At 38.5% G+C, this 20,096-nt stretch overlaps 1 protein-coding gene across 1 annotated transcript in view; it reads right to left on the bottom strand.

Moving 5' to 3' along the window:
- Positions 1-1,952: 1,952 nt before the first annotated feature.
- Positions 1,953-20,096, bottom strand: part of MROH9 (maestro heat like repeat family member 9) — a gene marked incomplete at its 5' end in the record, with an annotated part of 97,528 nt that continues 79,384 nt past the window's right edge. Inside the window, 5 exons of the mRNA XM_023738490.1 lie at positions 1,953-2,224; positions 4,335-4,397; positions 15,911-16,013; positions 16,880-16,996; positions 17,098-17,250. Coding sequence (XP_023594258.1) covers positions 1,953-2,224; positions 4,335-4,397; positions 15,911-16,013; positions 16,880-16,996; positions 17,098-17,250 — 708 coding nt within the window. The remainder of the gene's footprint in view (positions 2,225-4,334; positions 4,398-15,910; positions 16,014-16,879; positions 16,997-17,097; positions 17,251-20,096) is intronic.

Below are 20,096 nucleotides of genomic sequence, written 5' to 3'. Positions count from 1 at the left end.
TAATCCAGGATAATCTCCCCCATTTAAATATTCTTAACTTAATCACTTTGGTAAAGTACCTTTTGCCAGGCAAGGTAACATAATTATAGGTTCTATGGATTATTGCCTGAACACCTTAGGGGGGGCTATTATTCAACCTACCTCACTAGGTATCCTGCTAATTTAGCAGGTGAAAAAGGAAATAAATGTGTCCTGACTTTGAAAGGTGAGGTCTAGAAATCTGGGTAATATAAAAGAACAAGGTTTAAGGGGTAGTAAATTAAAATCATTCATTCTTTCATCATTTCTATTATTGGTAACACTCATAAATATCTGCAGCTTTTTACTGAATCGTAGGTTAATTTGTCCTGTTAGCATTTCATTCATTCAGTAAATATTCACTGAGCATACATTATGTGCCAGGTACCGTGCATCCCAGAATACATAACCAAATATAAGGCATGGCCTTTGCTTCCCATTCAGTCTTGTAGAGTAGAAGAAGCAAATAGCTAATTTTACTACAGTCTGATAAATGCAATGAGAGTTATAAGCAGAAGATGTTAAGGCAAAACATAGGAGCAACACCTACCCAACTTGACTAAAGGGGGCCAGAAAATATGCATCCTAGATGTATCAGTCAGAATCCAAGTACAGATGCGGAACTAGGGCTTTGACTTTACTCAAGTTTGGGAGCTGGTTAAGGAGTCTCTGTAAGGCTGTTGTCTTCACATCTGACACTGTAGCTTAAGGTCTCCAGGGCAGGCAGGAAGATGCTCATAAAGTGGGGACAGCAAGCATGAAGTAGAGCCCATATACTCAAGGTGAAACCCACATCGATCTCTTATTGCTTCCACCATTGATGATGTGGATATCAGATCATCAGATGATGTGGGAATCCTGCAAGAGAAGCTGGTGTCCTTTGTCAACAGAACAATACACACACCTGGCCCAGAAGTCAGAGAAGTGAAGGAGGATCCATGGTAAGGTGGAATAGCTGCTGCCCTGCACGAGCAAGGTGAGCCTCCAGAGAAATGAAAACCTACAGGAACTACAAGTTGATGCATTGCAAAGCCCCCCCCATCAGAATCAATAGAGGAAAAGGAGATTTTATCTAACTATGAAGTGTCTTATGCTAGGGTGGGGATAGAGGATGGGAGGAGGGTAATGTGAGAGGCATGAAAGATGAACCTGGTCCCTTAAGTCAAGCCAGATCATAGAAGACCTTTTATACTCCAGGATAAAGTGTTTGACTTAATCTGGAAGGCAATTGAGGAGCCACTAACTATGAATGACTATCTAATTTTTATTTTAAAAAGTTTAAACCCATTAGTACAGCACAATCTTCTCAGGACTCAGTTTTTCCCATTCTTTCCTTACCCACAGTTGTACGAAAACAAACTCCTCAGCTTTCTCCAGCACTTATTTTTACCTTTGTGCCTCTACCTGAGATACATTTCCCTCCTCCCTTCCCTTCGCCCTACAATTTCTATCTCCTCCTTTGGGAATGCTGTTCTAGGCAGTGATTCCCTCAGCAGGGTAGAAATGAGCACAATGTATGTCGCTGGGGTGTGACTTTCCTGAGGATGGGAACCTTGTCTACACCATCCATATGTCCCCACCACCTCTCACAGTGTCTGGCACTTAGAAGGTGCCCAGCAGATGTGTGTTGATTGAATCCAACTTCAAGCTCCAAGTGCCTCTCATCAAACACTTTGCTTATGTTTGGCTTTTATTTATTTATTTTTTTCAATTTTATTAGTGGATTTGATGAAGTAGAGCTTCTGGTCATTACCATAGATAGGCAACAGAGTTCTCAGATTTCTGTATTTGAATAAAGAATTAAGAAGGGGCAGTAAAGTTTTCTAGCACCCTTCAGAAAAGCATCTACAAATAGACTTGAGTTAACAAGAGGGAAAGAAAAATTATTCCTCTTCTGAAGTCTGCTCCAAGGCATCGACAAACTTGACATCCTTCTACAAAAAGTCTTCATAATTCTCTTCAGTGAGGCCTTCCTTATCACTCATTGCATCTTTAGCTTCCTTAAGTCTGGCTATCTGGGCATAGGTCTCATCATAATGATACATTAGCTTCAATTTTTTGCAGTAGAAGAAGTTAAACAATCTCCGGAAGGCTTGTTTAACAGCTGAGGAGGTCGATCCATGGGCTATTTCCTTAAAAATCTTGTGGGTTATTTTGGCCAACTCCCTGATCAAAGCGTCTTCATCTCTCAGCACTTGGTCAATAGCTGAAACAGTAGAAGAGCCTTTAGTTCAAGGCATCAGTAGCTCTCTTACAGCCCCAAAAGCTCTGACCCTGAACAGCTCCAACACCATTTGCAGAGCCCACCTTCCCCCCAAATCCCATTACTTTGACCAACAGCATCCAGGAAGTTTTATCCTCTATCCCCAACAGACTTCATGAAAAGAAAAATGGCAATGTTCACTAAAGATTTAGCGAGTGCTTACTATATGCTGAACATTCTGCTAGATAGCAAAAAGATACATTCACAAGGAGATTCAATATTGCTCATAATAAAGAAAAAAGTTGGCATCAGTCTAAATTGGAATAGGTCAGTTAATCAATAGGAGATTGTTTAAATTAATAATATTCATAAAACAAAATGCTATGCACTTACTAAAATGTAAAAATGTATTTCTTGGCCTGGAAAAGTATTTATGATATATGAGTAAGTGAAAAAAGTTATAATTTCATTTTAAAAATAAATACGTAGTATGCTTATATTCTTTAAACATACCAGGGATAATATATATTATATACATATGCTGGGATGCTAATATCATTATTTCCAGATAGTGGGATTAGGGGTAATTATTATTTGCTTCCCTAATAAAAAGAAACAAAGAGAAAAAAAAAGGAGAGATTTAGAAAAAGAGAGAAGAAGCATGAGGAGAAAGAGTAGGAGGAGAGAAAGAGGAAAAAGATTCTAAGAAAGAAGAAGGGAGAATTATAGTACCTAGCATCTAGCAGGCAGTCAATGAATGTGTGTTTATTGAATGAATGAATGAACAAATGAAAAAGGAAAGAAGGTAGCCATCCTATTTTCTACCATAGCTGTTTGTAATTCTGATCCTGGCAGGACATTTTTTTTTTTTTTTTTAAGTTGCCATCAAATAGACTCTGACTTATGGCAACCTCATGTGTGACAGGGTAGAACTGTGCTCCACAGGGTTTTCAATGGCTGATTTTCAGAAGTAGCTCACTAGGTCTTTCTTCCGAGGTGTCTCTGTGTGGACTTGAATCTCTAACCTTCTGGTTAGTGGCTGTGAACGTTACCAGTTGCACCACCTAGGGACTCAGGTGTTGTTGCATTGTTGTTGGTGCTGTTAAGTTGATTCTGACTCATAGCAACCACATGTGACTGAGTGGAACTTTGCCATAGGGTTTTCTTGGCTGTAATCTTTATGGAAGCAGATCACCTGGTCTTTCCTGAAGCGTTGCTGGATAGGTTTAACTGCCAACATTTTGGTTAGCAGCTGACCGCTTAACCACTGCACCACCAGGGCAATAGAGGCCAAGAGGGAAATGCCTGAGGTCCTAATGTTTTGATAGAATAAATGTTACGCTTCTCTAATTTCTTCCTCTGCAAATGTACATTGCTATCCACTAAATAAAGAGCACTGGCGGCGCAATTAGGCACTAGGTTGCTAATCCATAGATCGGGGGTTTGACTCCACCAGCCTTAAATCTAATCTTCCTTAAAGACTAAAACCCATTCCCATTGAGCCGATTCTGAATCAGAGCAACCTCATAGGACAGAGTAGAACTGTCCCATAGGGTTTCCAAGGCTGTAATCTTTATGGAAGCAGACTTAATGGTTCCCGTCAACTGCCCAGGTGGTGCGGTGGTTAAGCGTTTGGCTACTAACCTATGAGTCGGAATCGATCGGAAGGCAACGGGGTTTGGTTATTTATTTATTTATTTCTGGTATCCACTAAATTGTAAATTCCCTGAGGGAAGGAACTTTGTTTTGTTTGCTGCTGTATCCCCAGAGACTAGAATAGTGCTGTCCAATAGTAGACTGGAAAAATATTTACTGGATGACTGAGTGACTGAACCCTCAACTCTCTGTCCTTACTGAGGGATCTGGGATGATAGCTAGGTCTGAAATAAGGAGTGGGGTAAATGGTGAGAATGAAACAGGGAGAGTGGGTAAAAGAATAGGAGATGCCCTTTAATCTAGTCCTTTTACTGGTTACCTCCTAACCCAACCATCCACTACTATCCCCCCTCCTTCCATCCCTGGCACCATTATAAAACTTATATGTGACTAGAACTACACATAATGAATTTATTCAGACCTATGTGTGAATACTTCATTTAAATTCAACACTTACCCTCAAGCATAACTTCAGTTTCAACTCTGAGCAGTGAATGTCCGCCCAATTTTACCAAGTACCCTATGCACAAAGTAAAATTAAAGTTACTCCATAATACATTATAAAAATACCTTCTTTCATATTATTTGGCAATTTTCTTTGCTTTCTTCAAAGCAAAGCATCTCTAGGGTAATCCTTGAGTCATCTTTCAGTGCTTTCAAATAATTACTGTTTAATAAAATTATTTATTAAAAAATATATATGCGTGTGTAAATTAGAAGAGCCCTGGTGGCACAGTGGCTAAGCGTGTGGTTGCTAACCAAAAGGTTGGCAGTTCGAACCCACCAGCTGCTCCTCAGGAGAAAGATGTGACAGTCAGCTTCTGTAAAGACTGCAGCCTTGGAAACACCTTGGGGCAGTTCTACTCTGTCCTACAGGGTCACTATGAGTCAGAATCGACTCGATGGCAATAGGGTTTGATTTGGTGTGTAGATGTACATAGATCACATTTGTACAGCTTAATGAATGACCACAAAATGCAAATGCCCTAGCTACCACCTATCTTGTTACATGGAATAACACTAGCAACCCAGAAGCCTCCCTCATGCCCCTCTCAATCTCCTCCTCCACTGTTTAGAATGCCTTTTTTTGTATGTGTTTGGCTTCTTTTGTTCAACATTTCATTTGTGAAATTCATCCATGTTCTTGCACGTAGCAGTAGTTCATTCATTTCCATAGCTATGTGGCAAGGGTTGGCAAATAAAGTTTTATTGAAACACAGCCATGGTCATTTGCTAATTTGTTTACATAATGTCTATGATTGCTTTCCTGTTACAATGGCAGAGGTGAGCAGTTGTGACAGAGACCGTGTGGCACCCAAAGCCTAAAATACTTACTGCATGGCCTTTTACAGGATGAGTTTGCTGAACTCTTCTACATGGTATCCTATCTTATGAATGCCCCATATTTTACCCATTCTGATGATGGGTAGTTGTGTTGTTTCCAGTTTGGGGCTATTTTGAATAATGATGTTGTTATGAGCATTCTTGTACAGGAATTTTAGAATATATTTGTATGCATTGATGTACGGTATGTAACTAGGAGAAGATTTACTGGGTAATAGGGTATGCTTATGTTCAACTTTAGTGGTTACTTCCAAATAGTTTTCCAAAGTGGTTGTACCACTTTTCACTACCACCAGCAGTGTATGAACGTATCCATTGGTCTGTGTCCTCTCTGACATTTGATATTGTTATTTTTTTCCTTAGTAATTCTCAGGGGTGTGGTTTAGTATCACATAGTGATTTTAATTTGTGTTTTGTGATGATTAATGAGACTTTTGTATATTTATTAGCCACTTGGATATCCTGTGAAATGCCTATGCAAGTAAGTCTCTTACCTGTTTTTCTATTGAGTTGTATTTTTCTTATTTATTTGTAGGCATTATTCTGGATATTAATCTTTTTAAATGTTATATGCCTTACAAATATCTTCTCCTGCCGGTGACTAAACTTTTGCATTAATACAAATACAGGTTTTTTTGATGAAGAAACCAAACCAAACCAAATCCGTTGTCATTGAGTTGGCGCATGGCAACCCTTTAGGACAGAGTAGAACTGCCCCATAGGGTTTCCAAAGCAGTCAACTTTATGGAAGCAGGCTACCACATCTTTCTCCTGCTGGAGTGGCTGGTAGGTTCAAACCACTAACATTTCATATAGCAGCTGAATGCTTATTTTCATGAGCAGAAGTTCCTAATTTTAATGTAGTCCAATTAGTCAATCTTCTCATTTATGGTTAGTGAATTTTGGGATCTTGTTAGGAAATCAAGGAGCTCTGGTGGCACAGAGGTTAAATGCTTGGCTACCAGCTGCAAGTTCAGCAGTTTGAACCCAACCAGCTACTCCACAGGAGAAAGATGTGGCAGTCTGCTTCTGTACAGAGTACAGCCTTGGAAACCCTGTGGAGCAGTTATGTCCTATAGGGTTGCTATGAGTCAGAATGAACTTGATGGCAACAGGTTTGGTTTTTTGGTTTTTGGTTAGGAAATCTTTTCCTGATTCAAAGTCATAAAGACAGCCTCCTATGTTTACTTCTAGAAGCATTATTGTTTTACCTTTCGCTTAGATCTACAATCCAACAAGAATTATATGGCATAAAGTAGAGATCAAGATATTTTTGTATAGCTATGTAATTAACCCAGCACTATTTAGAGAAAAAAACTGTCCTTTTCTATTGCTTTACAGGGTCACCTGCATCACAAGTTGTGCCCATATATGTAGGGATTTGTGTCTTGACTCCTTTCTATCATTATGCCCTACTATATTGCCTTAATGTTAAATGTGTTTTAATATCTAGTATTATAAATCCAACTTGTGGTTCTTCTTTAAATTATCTTGGTTATTATTGAACTTTTATACTTCCATGTAAACTTTACAAATTGTCAAATTTCACACACAAACACACACAAAACAAAAACAAAAACAAAAAAAACCCTGGTGAGATTTTGTTAGCAAATTGCATTAAATCTATAGATTAACTAGGGAAAATTGACATTGTTATATTGATTCCTTCAATCCATGACCATGCTTCAGTGGCTCAAAAGAGTGTCCCATAAAAACCACAACACTCTATCATTGTAGTAAAGTTCAAGATACACTTATTGACAGGTGGAACACGAGCTTAAAAAGTTAAGAATACTGCTTGTAACAAAAACCTGTGTTGTGGGGGTGTCCATAATTGGTTTGCTTCTCTGTCTAATTTCGTAATCTAATGTAATTCCTTTTAGAATTAGATGGGAGTACAAATAAATGAATGAAAAGTTCCTACGCTAGGGACCCCCAACTCCTGCTAATGTCAGATTGTTCATTTTTCCTTAGTTATTGTGATGGTTAAGATTGTGTGTCAGCTTGGCTGGGCCATGATTCCCAGTGTTTATATGTGATCACTTCCATGATTGAATAGGCTGTGAGTAGCCAATCAGATGAAAGGGAGTTTCCTTGGGGGTGTGGCCTGCACCTGAATGTAAGCAGACGTTCTAGCTTTTCACTCACTCTGGATCCCGCGGCTGCCTCCTGTCGTCTCATCTCCAGTTCTTGGGACTTGAGCTGTCAGCTTATCTGCTGAACTTGGGGTTTGTGGATCTTTGCAGCGTGTGAGTGGAGTCCTCCTCTCTGACCTGCCGATATTGAGTTCACCAGCCCCTGCAGCTATGTGAATCAGGAGAAACCTTGCAGTCTTGCCTGCCAATCTTGGAATTTGTCGACCTTCACAGCCTTTGAGTGGGCGCCCTGCTCTCTGACCTGCCGATCTTGGGCTCGCCACCTTCTGCAGTTGCATGAATTGGGAGAGGCCTGTACCCTGATCCACAGACTTGGGATGTTCTAGCCTCTACAATTGCATGAGCTGTTTCCTTGATATAAGTCTCTCTCTATATCTATTTATACGCTTTACTGGTTTTGCTTCTCTAGAGAACCCAGCTTAAGACAGTTATCATATTAAAACCACTGAGTTTTAGCTGGGCACATGGCCACCCAGCTGATGACTAGATTTTCAAGACTTCTTTGCAGCTAGGTGTGGCAGTGTGTCTGCGTTCTGGCTAATAATCATTTAGCAGAAGTAATATTTGCTCTTCAATGAATGTTGCCTCTTGATATTTTTCTCCTTTCCAACTGACTGAATGTAGAAGTGATTGGTGGAGCTGTAGCTGATATCTTGGAGCTGAGGTAGGAAACTGTGTGGTGAGAATGCTAGAGCGACAAAATAGCTGGACCCACCAGATCAGTCCTGGCCTGTTTACATATGGACTGTTACATGTCAGAAAAAAATATATTGTCTTATTGAAAGCATTGTTATATTTGGGTGTTTCTTATAGCAATAGAAACTTATTTCATAAATATACTATTACCCTAAAAGAAATAAAATAGGTGGCAAGATTAGGCAAAAATAACTTGTCTTTGTTTCCTAGTGTTACTGTAACAGAAATACCACAAGTATTTAAAAAACAGAAATTTTATTTTCTCACAGTTTAGGCACAGAGAGGTTTGGATCCAGGGTGTGGCTCTAGGGGGAGGTACTTCTTTGTCTATTTCAGCTACTAGAGCTCCTAGTAGCTGGCAATTGTTGGAGTCCCTGGGCTTGTAGATTCATCTGTCTTCTTCATTGTCATATAGTGTCTTCTCCTGTGTGTGCATGCATGCATGTCTGTCTATGCTGCATGACCTCAACTAATTGATTACACTACATTAGATTGCATTATGGAATGTGATTACATTACAGCCACAGGTGTGGGGGTAGGATGCTAACACATATTTTGGGGGAACCCAATTCAATCTATAACACACCTAAAAATTAAATGACTCTACTGAAACTATGTTTTTGCAAGTCACAAATAAACTTTCAAACCGAATTTGATGCTTTGGAAAACATGGAAGATTAATCAAAATGCCAACAAGGCCTAGGTGAGTAACCACGTGATCCCAGCTGTGTGGAAGAATGCACTCAGTGGTGGTAAAGAGTGTGGGGAATAGGAAGTACAGGCTTCATTCACAGATGAAGCTGATGTTCAGCTCTGCTCAATTGCTACTATGCAGAAATGCAGGTTCAGTGTAGCCCAATCTCCCCCTCCCTTTTTTTCCCTAAGCATAACTAGAAACCCAAATGCATATGTGAAATCTCTCAAATTTTAAATAGTGGCAATTGTGACAGATACTGCTAGCTGACAATCCAATATCACTGTCCCCTTCTTCCTTACCAACAGAATCTCTATATATGACCATTAAAAACCCTATTTCCAGAAAGGCATAGCCAACATAGCACCCTAGACAGATGCATCATGCTGTCCCTCTGCAGCAAAGACCCGAAAAACTAAGTAAAACAGATGCAGACATCAATCCTGGAACCCTAAGCATCAAATGAAGGGATAAAGAACTACATCAAACACTGAATGGAAGAAGAAACTGAAGGAAAACAGAGAATTAGGAGAGATACAGAGTGGAGGTCCCCTATCAACTAACATGGCAGTGTTGCCATCTTGGAGCACAGCCAGCAATGACCCTGGACAAGGAGTACAAGAAGGCAACCTCACAGAGCTCCCAACAAGAGACAGAGCACCCAGTAACTGGAGAAACACACATTCCCACCTCTTACTCTTCTGTACCATATGCCACCCTCATCCCCTCCTGACATCCCATGCTGTGCTGCTAGGCTAGAGAGACACTGACCCACTGTTACCTCAGGTCTGCCCCACCCCCACCCACTGGTTCCTGCTGCAGCATATTTTTCCCCCATCTTCCTTTTCTTTTTACCTCCCACCTAGTCACATATACCACCCCCACCCCTTCCCAATGGGCTATGCTGTGCCACTTGGCTAAAGCGCTGCTGGCCTGCCATCACCCCGGGTCTGCTCCACCCTCACTTACCAGCTCCTGCCATGCCATTTTTCCCTTTTCTTTCTCCCCCCCACCTAGCCCTGTACCATACCTCTACCCCTTCCCACCAGGCCACACTACACCACCTTGGCTACAGAGCCACTGGCCCACTGCCACCCTGGGTTGGCCCCACTCCCACTTGCTGGCTCCTGCCACTCTTTTTTTTTTCTTTTTTTCCCCTTTCTTCTTTTTCTTTCTCCCTCCCACATAGCCCCATACTCCACCTCTACCCCTCCTGCTGGGCCATTCTGCACTGCTGCAGTTAGAGAGCTACAGGCCCGCAACCACCCCAGGTCCCACTTGCCCCCACTTAACAGCCCCTGCTATGCCATTTTTCTCCCTTTCTTCCTTTTCTTTCTCCCTCCCACCTAGCCCCATTCACCACCTTCCCCTCTTCCTGCCAGCCCCCAAGTATGCCCCACCCCAATCCACTAGTTATACTTTTTTCTTTCTCCCTCTTTTCTTTGTTCCCCCACCTAGTCTCATATGCCACCCCCCCTTCCCGCTAGCCCTCACCATGCTGCTGCAGCTAGAGCAACCCCACCTCAGGCCTGCTGCTTCACAGGGCCCACACTCCTCCCCTTCTGCTACTAGACCAGCTACTGAATGGAGGGAAGTGAGCCCATACCACTCCCTGTCCAACATCCCTGCCTATCTGGCAAGGGGCTGTGAATTCTCCGACACCACTGGGCCAACATCAGGAGGCAGACAGTGCCCACTCAGTCTGCCCTCAGCCACCTCACCAAACCAATGTACAGTGAAATGGGCATGGCCTGCCTGCTGCTGCCTTTCCCACCCAGACAAGGTAGTGAGAGCTGTTGCGCCAGAGACAAGCAAGCAGCAAATCATGCCTGGCCAGCCTGGCCTGACAAATAAAAACAAAACAAAGAAGCAAGATGAAACAAACGAAGAAGAAATCAACAAATTCAGAAAATAATGCTTTAATGTCTTGGAGACAGCAGACAATATCAAAATATAAAAAAAAAAGCAAGACAAGATGGCTCCAGCAAGTGACCAAAATAAAGAATCAGATGACCTTCCGGTAGAAGAAAAGGCAGTGGAACTACCTGATATGGAATTCAGTAGACTCATATTTAAGGATCTCCAAGAGATTAGGAAAGAGATCAAGGAAAACACAGACAAACCAAAGAAAAAATAGACAAAATCATGGAAAACACAGACAAGGCAACAAAAGAATTCAGGAAAATAATAGACGAACAAAACGCCAAAATAAATAAACAATTAGAAATCATACAAAAGCAGCAACTAGAAATCCAAAAGATAAATGACAAAATTTTAGAAATGGGCAACTCAACAGAAAGTTTTAGGAGCAAATTTGAAACAATGGAAGACAGAATCAGAGATATTGAAGACAAATCCATGGACGCCACTTTGTTAGAGCAAAAATCAGAGAAAAGAAAAATGAAGAAAACCCAAGACTGATGTGGGACACAAACAAGATGAAAAATTTGCACATGATCAGAGTTTCAGAACAGGAGGAGGAAAGGGAAAACACAGACAAGATTGTTGAAGATTTGCTGGCAGAAAACTTCCCAAATATCATGAAAGACAAAAAGCTGACCCTCCAAGAAGCTGAACAAACCCCATATAAAATAGACCCCAAAAGAAAGTCACCAAGACATATCATAATCACACTTGCCAAAACCAAAGACAAAAAGAAAGAATTCTGAGAGCATCTTGAGAAAAATGAAAAGACACTTACAAAACGGAAACAATAAGACTAAGCTTTGATTACTTGGCAGAAACTATGCGGGCAAGCAGGCAATGGGACGACATATGTAAACCTTGAAAGAAAAATAACTGCCAACCAAGAATAATATATCCTACAAAACTCTCTCAAATACGATAGTGAAAGTAGGACATTTCCAGATAAACAGAAATTAAGGGAAATTGTAAAAGCTAAACCAAACTTACAAGAAACATTAAAGGCAGTCCTTTGGTTAGAGAACAAACAACATCAGACAACAACTGGACTGTAGGACACAGGACAGCATCAGCCAGATACCAACCTAGGAAAAGAACTCTTGATTATAAAACAAAGCTAAAAGACCTAAAACAGGGAAGCAGAGATGTCAATTTGTAAACAATGACAATGTCTAAACAGTAAAAGGAGGACGAAATGGTGTAGGTATAGAATTTTGAAATGGAGAAGTCAAGGCAATAGTATGTTATAAAAGACTGGTTCAAACTTAGGAAGATAAAGGTAAATTTGAAGCTAACCAGAAAGAAAGCTAACACACCTACTCATCAGAATAAAAAAGAAGAAAAACATAAAGTCTCCGTAAACACAATATCTATAATAATGAAAGAAAAGAAAATCAACAAAAAAAAGGAACTTAGCACAGGAAAGTAAGAGGAACATAGAAAACATCAGCACCACAAATAAATAAATAATAAAAGCAGGACGATATGACAGCAATAAACTCATACCTGTTGATAATCACACTGAATGTAAATGACTTAAATGCACCTGTAAAGAGAGAGTGGCAGAATGGATAAAAAAATACAACCCATCAATATGCTGTCTACAAGAGACACACCTTAGATACAAAGGCATAAATATATTAAAAATCAAAGGATGGAAACAAATATATAAAGTAAACAATAACCAAAAAAGGACAGGAGTGGAATACTAATCTCAGATAAAACAGACTTTAGCAATCCTAGTGGGAGTGAAATGGTATCTTATTGTGGTTTTGATTTGCATCTCGCTGGTGGCTAATGACACTGAGCATAATTTCATGTGTCTGGTGGCCATTTGAATGTTCCCTTTGGTGAAATGTCTATTCAAGTCCTTTGCCCATTTTCTGACTGGGTTATTTGTCTTTTTATTGTTAAGTTGTTGAAGTTTTATATATATTTTATTAGATTCTTATGAAATATACAGTCTCTGGAGATATTCTCCCATTGGTAGCTTGTCTTTTCACCTTTTTTGGCAAAGTCTTTTGATGAACAAAGTTTTTAATCTTTATGAGGTCCAGTTATTTATTTCGTCTTTTGCTATTTTGCTTTTTAAAATTATATTAGATAATCCATTGTTAAAAGCTACGCTTAACAGTATTATCCCTCTAGTTTCTTCTAAGAATTGTATGGTTTTAGTTTTCACATTTAGGTCTTTAATCCATCTTGGATTTGTTTTTGCGTATGGTGTGCGGCATGTATCCTGTTTCATTTTTCTGCATGTGGAGATTCAGTTTTCCCAACACCGTTTATTGAAGAGACTCTTCCTTCCCCATCAAATGGACTTAGCACCCTTGTAAAAAATCAGTTGACCATAGAAGTGTGGGTTTATTTCTGACTCTCAATTCTGTTCCATTGGTTTATTGTTATATCAATACTAGGCTGTTTTGATAACTATAGCTTTATAATATGTTTTTAAGATCAGGAAGTGTAAGTCATCCTACTTTATTCTTTTCATTCAACATTGCTTTGGCTATTCGGGGCCTCTTGTCATTCCATATAAAATTGAGGATTGGTTTTTCCATTTCTGTAAAGAAAGGTGTTGGAATTTTGATTGGGATTGTGTTGAATCTATCGATCACTTTGGGTAGTATTGACATCTTAACAATATTAAGTCTAGATCAGTATTTCTTAACAGGTTTTCAATTGGCATTCTAGATAAGACAATTTGTTTTTGAGTAGTACTGTCACAATTATTACTGAATAGTAAGCATACTTGACCCCACCTGTGCCCAATAAATGTATCACCTTCCCCGAGAACTTGATCGTTAGATACCAATCCCAACACACACACACACACACACACATGCACGCACACACACAACATTTTAAAATATCCGCTGGAGGAGTATCACTGCAGTATGAAAATTCACTGCTTCAGAAAAATTTTACAATATTTCATCTTCCTATTTATAAACATGGTGTGTTCTCCATTTATTTAGCTTTTCTTTAATGTGTATCAATTTTTTTTAATAATCTTTCCTCTAAATATGTTGCCCATCTTTTAAAAAAATTATTCCTAAATACCTTGTTAATGGTATGTTAATATTAATATTATAATTATGCATTTTCTATTTTATCCCAGCAAAGCTTTTAAACTCCTTTATTAGTTATAAAAATTTATCTGAGGCTTATTTTTCTTATTTACCTAGAGATTATTACATTATCTACAGATAATGGCAATTTTATTCTTCCAGTTCAATCCTCTTGTGTCTTATTGTATTTTTTTTTTTTCCTTTCTCTTTTGACCTGGTAAGAACCTGTAGTACAGAGTTTAATAAGGGTGGCGATAATGGGTACTTTTATTTGGCTCCTTATTTTAAAAATATGATTTTAAGTTTCACCACTGTGTACTACTCATGGTATGGTAAGCTGGATCTCAAAAAACAAACAAAACCCCAACAACAATAAATGAACAAACACCCTAATTTATAGCATCTACCCATATCCACGTGTCATTTCAAACTACTAATGTGATGTCACTTGCCGAAAGTGAAATTGGAAAAGATGTCTACAACAGGCTCTCATGAGCCAGCAGGAGGCAACTCTAGGACAGCGCTGAATGATATTTGCTTTGGCTTTTAGCTATACCTCTAACTAGGTAAGGACTTTGCCTTCTCTTTCAAGTTTGTGATTTTTTTTTTTTAAATCAAGACTTGGTATTGAGTTAGTATCAATTTTTTTCTGCATCTTCTGAGATGACAAAACTTTCTCCTTCATGTGCTTATAAAATCACTTAGGCCTGGGGTTTATTTGGGGTGGGGGGATTTTACTATCAATCCAAGTAATTTGACAGTTATAGATCTACTTGTGTTTTCTGTTTATTCTAGCCCATTTTAGTCATTTACATTTTTCTAGGAATTTCATCATTTCACCTATTCATGATATTTCCTCTTTTAAAAAAATATATGTTATGTCTGTAATTAGTTTCTCTTTTTTTTTATTCCTAATATTGCTTATTAGGATCTTATCTCTTCTTATTGATCAGTGTCACCATAAGTTTATCAATTTTATAGATGTATTAAAATAACCTACATTTTGTTTTATTGATCCTATTTTGCACCTCATCTATTTTATTTTTCCTTTTACTTTTATTGTTACTTTCCTTGTTATTATTTCCTCATATTGTTATTTATTATATTATTTATTATTTTATTAATTTATTTATATATTATTTCCTTGTTTTTATTTTTCTAACTTTTGAGATTAATATTTAGCTAATTTATTTGCGGTGTTTTCTATTTAATACAATATTCTCCCTAACATCTACAAATTTTAATAGGTAGTATTTTCTTATTATTCAGTTTAAATGTTTCCTAAATTCTGCTGTGGACTCTTCTTTGACCTCTGAACTATTAGAAATGTGATTTTAAATTTCTAATCACAGGTCATCACTACCAACTTTACAGAAATCAAAATGATTATAAGAGATTACTATGAACAACTGTGTGCCAACAAATTTCATAATTTAGGTGAAAAGTACAAATTCCTAGAAGGACATATATTTCTAAAATTGTCTCAAGAACAAATAGAAAATCTGAACAGACCAAGTAAAGATATTAAATTAGTAATCAGAATTTTTCATGAAGAAAAGCCCAGGAAGAGTTGGCTTCACTGGTGAATTCTACCAAATATTTAAAAAAGATTTACTACCAAGGCTTCACAAAGGCTCCAAAAAAAATAGAAGAGGAGGGAACACATCCTAGCTCATTCTGTTCTCATTCTATCCAGTATTACCTTGATACCAAAGTCTGATAAATACATCACAAGAAAACTACTGAATTTAGTAGATCTTCCTTACCTTTTATAATTTGTGGTTACAGATGTCCAAATTTTGTTTAAGATGGTGTTTGTATTTCTAGTTTTTTTTAAAAATATTATTTTTATCATTTGGGTAGTGATTTTAAGAGGGTGTGTTATAAAAACATCTTTTGATGTTTTGAAATCCATTCTGTTGAATACACCTGTATAAAAATTTAATCATGCAGCTATATTCATGGTGTATTATAAAATAGAACCCTCTTTTTATCATGTGTATTAGCCTCTATTCATCATAGATATCACCATGATAGGTGGTGTCTATCATAAAGAAAATTTATGATTTTTTCAAGGGATCAACTGCTACCCCAATTCTGTGCATTTTAAGACAAACATATTAAGAAATTAACGTTGAATTTTATTTACCTGTTAAAATAACTGCTCCTCTTCTCAGATATGTTCGGGAGCTCCACAAATATCCTAAGGCATGAGATATCAAATCTCTAAGGTAGTTCCCGTGAGAAATGTACTGGGTGAAAAAAGGAAAAAAATATTATCTTAAATGTTGAAAAAGCACATTTGCTTCTCTTTGTGGAGCCCTGGTGGTGCAGTAGTTAAGAGCTTGGCTGCTAACCAAAAGGCCAGCAGTTTGAATCCACCAGGCACTCCTTGGAAACCCTATGTGGTATAACTTATACTGGTGCCCTGGTGGCACAGTGGTTAAGAGCTTGGCTGCTAATCAAAAGGTTGGCAGTTCGAATCCATCAACCGCTCCTTGGAAACCCCATGGGGCAGTTCTACTCTGTCCTGTAGGGTCACTATGAGTCAAAATCCACTTGACAGCAACGAGTTTGGTGTACTTATACTAAATCAGGACCAGTTTTAAAACTTGAGAATTGCCATGTATGAACTTTACCCTCGTTTGTAGGTATTATTCTGTTTAATATATGATTCCCAAGCCCAACTTGGTGCTTTCAACCTTTGGTTAGCATTCATCCATCTCCATTTGTTTACCATTCCAGTTCATGCTGGTTTCCAGAGGGACAGCTCATAAGGCAGTGGCCAAGTAATTCTAATTGTCCTTTTGGTGATCTTGAATGCTCTTCCTACCTTTACACCTATCCATAGCTCATTGTTGGTGGGTTGGAGGAAGACAAAATAGGTGGATTGAAGAAAGGAGAAGACAAGATAGATGACCAGTGTTGAAGAAGAGGAAGCAGAGAATTCTAATTTTCTTTGTCCTGAAGCCCGGGTTATAATCAGTCATTTATTATTTTTTCTTCACATTCCTTCTCCAAGATCCACCCTTTTCCCCATCACACTTTAAATCACTTTGTATATGTTTTAGGTTCTTTCTAAGACTCTTATGGTAGTAAAAACTGAAGAGTCACTTACAAGATTGTTACAGATGTTGAGCACTAGCATCTCAAAACTGTAATTTTTGTCTTTGAGCCAATAAGATGTTGACCAGTTAAACTGTGAAGCACAGATTTCTAATGTAAATTTACATGCCTGTGAAGTAGAAGAAGGTCAGTGAGGATCTGTTCATCCAGTGTTATATAAAACATTCTGATTTTCAGCAAAACTAAGAAGAACAAGACCTCAGGACTTACGTTAAAAACTCTTAACTCTGTGTCCTCCAAATACAGGATCAGAGACACCAAGCTTTCGAAGACCACATCAGTTAGCATCCACATGTACTGATTCATGTCCTTGACTAATTCACCAAAGTGCTGGATGGCGATAGTCCGAATGCCTCCATAACTCTGGAATATGCACACATAGAAAAAGGCTTCATTTGAGCATTATGCTAGGACTCCGTTCTTTAACCAGTGGGAGATATATGTGTATATATATATATGTAAATACACACACACACACACATACACAGATACACGTATATACACAGGTATATATGGAATTATTATTATCATTTATTTTTAGAAAAGATTTACCTTAGTTCTTTCTAAGTAGTCAGGTCTTATTTTGACTTTAAAATAAAATTTGCCATCAAAATTCAGAGTGCATTACAAAATTTCCTATGAAAAGTGAGCTTCCTGAATTCAGGAAGGCAGTATTTAATAGTGTCTTAAAAGTATAAACTTGGGGATAATTTATATAAAGATACTTATAGTAATGTAGTGATCTTGTATTCAAATGCTAGAGCCCTTTTCAGAGTTGCCAGTGAATACCAATGGTACCAATTACCAGTTGCTTTCAAGTCGACTTCTCGAATCATGGTGAACCCATGTGTGTCAGAATAGAACTGTGTTCCATAGGGTTTTCAATGGCTAGCTTTTTGGAAGTAGATCACCAGATCTTTCTTCTGAGGCATCACTTGGAGGACTCGAACATCCAACCTTTTGGTTAGCAGCCTAGCACGTGAACTATTGGCACCACCCAGGGACTCCTGGCATAGAACTAGGTTTCCAAGGACTACTTATGTCAGATAGGAAGGTGTTTAGATTATAATGATTCTAGAAGAGAAAAATTGCAAGTCAGAGAAACAGGTTATTTTTAAAAAATTTTTTTTATTGTACTTTAGATGGAGGTTTTCAAAACAAATACTTTCTCATTAAACTGTTAGTACACACATTGTTTTATGACAATGGTTAACAACCCCACAACATGTCAACACTGTCCCTTCTCAACCTTGGGTTCCCTATTACCAGCTTTCCTGTACCCTCCTGCATTCTAGTCCTTGTCCCTGGACTGTTGTGCCCCGTTAGTCTCATTTTGTTTTTTGGGGCTGTCTAATCTTTGGCTGAAGGGTGAACCTCGGGAGTGACTTCATTACTGAGTTAAAAGTGTGTCTGAGGGCCATACTCTCAGGGTTTCTTCAGTCTCTCTCAGGCCAGTAAGTCCAATCTTTTTTTGTGAGTTAGAATTTTGTTCTACATTTTTCTCCAGGTCTGTCCAGGAGATCCCGGTCAGAGCAGTCAATAGTGGTAGTCGGGCACCATCTAGTTGTACTGTACTGAGTCTGGTGGAGGCCGTGGTAGTTGCAGTCCATTAGTCCTTTGGACTTATCTTTCCCTTGTATCTTGTTTTCTTCATTCTCCCTTGCTGCTGAAGGGGTGAGACCAGTGGTGTATTTTAGATGGCTGCTCACAGGCTTTTAAGATCCCAGACACTACTCACCAAGGTAGAATGTAGAACATTTTCTTTATAAAGTGTGTTATGCAAATTGAACTAAACGTTCCCCAATAGAGGTCTCATACAATATTTGTCCTTTTGTGATTGACTTATTTCACTCAGCATAATGTCCTCCAGTTTCACCCAAGTTATGAGATGCTTCACAGATTCATCATTGTTCTTTATCATACTCCATTGTATGTATGTACCATAGTTTGTTTATCCATTCATCTGTTGATGGGCATCTAGGTTGTTTCCATCTTTTTGCTACTGTAAACAATGTTGCAATGAACATGGGTGTGCATATGTCTGATCGTGTGACGGCCCTTATTTCTCTGGGATATATTCCTAGGAGTGGGATTGCTGGATCATATGGTATTTCTATTTCTAGCTTTCTAAGGAAGCACCATATCACTTTCCAAAATGGTTGTATCATTTTGCATTCCCACCAGCAGTGCATAAGAGTTCCGATCTCCCTGCAGCCTCTCCAACATTTGTTACTTCCAGTTTTTTTGATTAGTGCTAGTAATGTGGGGGCGAGATGGTTATCTCATTTTGGTTTTAATTTGCATTTCTCTAATGGCTAGTGATCGCGAGCATTTCCTTATGTGTCTGTTGGCTGCTTGAATGTCTTCTTTTGTAAAGTGTCTGTTCATTTCCTTTGACTAATCTTTAATTGGATTATTTGTCTTTTTGTTGCAGAGGTGTTGGATTTTCTTGTAGATTATAGAGATTAGACATTTGTCTGACTTGTGTCCAAAAAATTTTTCCCAGTCTGTAGGCTCTCTTTTTACTTCTTTGGTGAAGTCCTTTGATGAGTATAAGTGTTTGATTTTTAGAAGATCCCAGTTATCTAGCTTATCTTCTGGGGTTTGTGTGTTGATGGTCATGGTTTGTATCCTGTTAATGCTGTGTATTAGGGCCTGTAGCCTTGGTACTATTTTTTCTTCTATGAACTTTATAGTTTTTGGCTTTATATTTAGGTCTTTGATCCGTTTGGATTAGTTTTTGTATATGGTGTGAGGTATGGGTCCTGTTTTATTTTTTGAAGATGGATATCCAGTTTTGCCAGCACCATTTGTTAAAAAGACTGCCTTTTCCCCATTTGATGGACTTTGGCCCCTTGTCAAACATCAGGTGACCATAGGTGGATGGATTTACATCTGGGTTCTCAATTCTGTTCCACTGGTTAATGTATCTGTCATTGTACCAGTAGCAGGCTGTTTTGACTACCGTAGCTGTATAGTAGGTTCTGAGGTCAGGTAGGGTGAGTCCTCCTACTTTATTTTTCTTCTTCAGTAGTGCTTTACTTATTTGGGGCTTCTTCCTTTTCCATATAAAGTTAATCATTAGTTTTTCCATCTCTTTAAAGAATGTTGTTGGTATTTGGATGGGGATTGCATTGTATTTGTAAATTGCTTTGGGTAGAATTGTCATTTTCACAATGTTGAGTCTACCTATCCATGAGCATGGTATG

This window comes from Trichechus manatus, unplaced genomic scaffold (assembly GCF_000243295.1).
Source record: "Trichechus manatus latirostris isolate Lorelei unplaced genomic scaffold, TriManLat1.0 scaffold00117, whole genome shotgun sequence".
In the NCBI taxonomy this organism is placed as follows: domain Eukaryota; kingdom Metazoa; phylum Chordata; class Mammalia; order Sirenia; family Trichechidae; genus Trichechus; species Trichechus manatus.
This window is presented reverse-complemented; position numbering and strand designations above follow the sequence as displayed.